This window comes from Penaeus monodon, chromosome 20 (assembly GCF_015228065.2).
Source record: "Penaeus monodon isolate SGIC_2016 chromosome 20, NSTDA_Pmon_1, whole genome shotgun sequence".
Lineage (NCBI taxonomy): Eukaryota > Metazoa > Arthropoda > Malacostraca > Decapoda > Penaeidae > Penaeus > Penaeus monodon.
The window spans coordinates 20,276,733-20,280,095 of record NC_051405.1 but is presented as its reverse complement, the minus strand read 5'-3'; the positions used below and the strand labels follow the sequence as shown (position 1 = coordinate 20,280,095).

Here is a 3,363-nt window from a genome sequence, read left to right as displayed (position 1 = left end):
AACATTTTCTGCTCACAGTTTAAGGACTGGCTAAACGACAAGAATCAGGTAGTCCTAGTAGTCAACTCCTTGATGACCAAGTTCTTGAATCATCACATTGTAAAAAAGTGGACTGTGCAGTGTTCCTTGATGTCAAAGGATCAATCTAAATTGAAGACCACTTTGTATAATCCATAAATTATAGATGTGAGATTAAGTATATTCCTTCTTTCCAGTGTTAGTGTTGAATTAGCAAGAAATTCTTTAATAAAACACCAGTGATTTAGAGGAGAAGTTTGGAATTCTGCAGTTATCTTGAAAAATGTCCTCTCACAAGTTTGAGCTGTTGGATGAGGAGGTTGAGGCTCTCCTGGACCAAGTTGCAGACAAGTTAGAGGTAGGAGTTCTCAGATATTGATTGCAGTTTGTGAATTGTGTTTTTTATATGAAACTTTTTATATGTAAAGCTGAATTCCTTTGTGAACTTTTGTTTGAAATTGTTGGTATCAAAATTTGAGTATTACGAATTCAATTAAGGAATGCCATTCCAGACATTTATTTACTTCCAAAATTATATAGATAATACAGGTTGACAAATTAAATATATTGAAATATATATGTTGAAACACTAAAATATTTACCCACTCACTTCAGTTTGCCATTGGAAGATGTAAGAGTCAGGAAGAAAGGAAACGTATCTTGTCGGAAATTGAGAGGTCCCTCAATGATGCAAGTGGTTCCCTGCTCGAGATGGATATAGAAGCAAGAAAAGCCCCAGCTGAGTTCCGTGGGACAATGGCAAATAAAGTGCAGCGTTACCAAAATGAAGTCACAAGGTAAGGGGTTTTGGAGTTTTTTGTTAGTATGGATTTTTTTTCCCATATGAATTTTTTCTCTGTGAATTTCTTATGTTCTTGTTCCCTAAGGCAATGAAAAGTTTGGTTATGTATGAAGGGAAATAAGTGATTTGAATTTTCTTTATTCATACTTTTTGCTTTGCTGCAGGTACCAGGGTCGCCTAGAGCAAGAGAGGTCCTCACAGATGGCAACGAGAGCAGCTCTCTTCAGTAATTCAGACAGTAATGACAACTTTGACAATGAAATTCGAAGACAGGTGAGCATGCCCTATCTTGCCTAAAGAATTAATCTATATATAGAAAGTTGTTCTTATAGAGAGTTATTATACAAAAGGTGACTAATGTGGTCTGTCTCTGTCTTAAAGGTACAGCAAGGCACTGCCATCCTGGAACGCACATCAGCCAGTATTGCACGTTCCACTGCCATTGCAGTGGAAACAGAGAGAGTGGGGACAGATGTTCTAGGGGAGTTGGGCACACAAAGGGAGACACTCACACGCACGAGAGACAGACTCATAGACACAGATGCGGAACTAAGCCGAAGCAAAAGGATTATCCGGTCCATGTCACGAAATGTCTTATACAATAAGATTTTGTTGATTCTTATCATTATTCTGGAATGTTGCATACTAGGTGCAGTGATTTACTGGAAGTTCTTCATGAAATGAGTACCGACTAAAGTAGTGAATGCCATCTTACCTTCCTCTTACACTATCAGCTTAGTATCAGATACAGAAATATTCATCTTAGGTTTTGAAAAGCACATATATAGGAGTGCCATATTTCTTTTTATTTCCCTGATAATGGACTGGCAGCGAGTCAATTGCCTTGTCTGTCCTCACAAAAATCACTTGGTCATTCCAACACAGCCATTACTCATTTAGCCATAGGAGCTGTGGTTATGCCTCTTCTGCCTTTACCCAAAGAACAACAGCCTGAGAGTAAGTGTACAGTGTACAGACCTTGTACTCCTGTGTTGTTTACCAAAGCTTGTCATGGTTATAAGTTTCTTTTGATACATGCTTTGTTTATATATAACTCTTTTTTTTTTCTCTTCTTTCCCCCTCCCCCTATTTTCATATATCTTTTGGCTTAGCATTTGTAAGATTTTAAGAAATCACAGTTTGCATGGTTGTTATTTGTTGTATTGTTTTTCCAAAGATTTATCATATAACTATACCATTCAGTTTCATGGAACAAAGACATATTTAGGAGACTTTAATGCATGTAGATTGCAATCAAAAGTGATTAGCTGATTATGGATAGTATTTTATACCAATAATTTTTTGATGTAAAGAGTTTTGTAGGCACTTATTATTTATATAGAAGATTCTCAGAATGTCTCGTATATTGTGTACAGTTAAGATTTAGAGTGATGACTAATGAAAACGTGCATTACTTTAATAAGATAACTGATAAACTTAATTCTGCAATTTTTTTTTTATGTACTGACAGTTTATAGGTGTTTCCCTACCATGATATAAGCTTCCTCAGGTGGCTTGCAAGTGATGCCTTGGTCTTTCTCAATCCTTTTGGGTCATGCAAAGGAATATTTACCAGTCCTTTTTTCTTCCTGTAGAAAGTAAATTTCATATTGGCATAAAATTATAAGCTTTTTGTTGCTCTAGGGTTTCCACTGTAGTATTTTTGCCACTTGCAGTCAGTGGACAAGTAACAGTGACATAATAAGGGGGTACACTGGACTAGGGACTTGTATCTCTCTCTTCCTGTCTCCTGTAATTTCCTTCTTCCCCGTATTCTATTCAGATACTGTTATTTAGTACTGTCAGCTAACCTAGGCATTGTTAGTAATATTTGTATGGAAAATTGTATAGTGGTATTCTAATTTGCATATAAAAAAAATCAGTTGACAATTCAACACAACTGTTTCATTAATGTGGTGACCCCCCTTATTTTTCTCTGAGAGTGAACATTCTAAATTTATCTTGGATGCAAAGATGTCTTGTTCATTATTTTAATATTATATGTCCCTGATTACATCAGGATTGGTTGTCAAATATAGCTAGAACTATAGAAAAGAAATTCAGAAAAATGCTATTGTATTATGCACATCATACACTCTGTTAACCTGATAATAATGAAGTCATAAACAATGCCTTTGATATTGTATTTTGAACCCTTTCTTTCAGGAAATAAGATACTAAAACATTCCAAATAGACATGCCCATTTTTGGGGTTTTGCATTTTTTATTTTCATAAGTAATTTTCAGAATTTTTTCCTTTATAATGATTCTTGGCATGCAAGTCCATTTACAGTCTCAGGTGACAGTTAGGCACAGTTATGTATGGGAAAAGTACTGAACTATTACAGCATATACTTGAGTATAAAGTAAAAAATATTTTCCACTTATGAATATTTGCCATTAAATGTTTTTGTGATATAAGTAAAGAACTAATTTTCCAGCAGCTCAAGAGTCTACACTGCTTCTAATCTAGACAATGTTAAAAGCAGATTCTTTAATTTTCCACAATTGTCAGATTTATTCAGTGAGTGAACAACATGGCA

General features: G+C 35.1%; 1 protein-coding gene across 1 annotated transcript in view; it reads left to right on the top strand.

Annotated features, from left to right (window-relative positions):
* LOC119585689 (vesicle transport through interaction with t-SNAREs homolog 1B-like) overlaps positions 1 to 2,715 on the top strand; it is a 4,317-nt gene extending 1,602 nt beyond the window's left edge. Inside the window, exons 2-5 of the mRNA XM_037934362.1 lie at positions 216 to 376; positions 634 to 815; positions 985 to 1,093; positions 1,202 to 2,715. Coding sequence (XP_037790290.1) covers positions 302 to 376; positions 634 to 815; positions 985 to 1,093; positions 1,202 to 1,504 — 669 coding nt within the window. The 5' untranslated portion in view covers positions 216 to 301 and the 3' untranslated portion in view covers positions 1,505 to 2,715. The remainder of the gene's footprint in view (positions 1 to 215; positions 377 to 633; positions 816 to 984; positions 1,094 to 1,201) is intronic.
* The last annotated feature ends 648 nt before the right edge of the window (positions 2,716 to 3,363 follow it).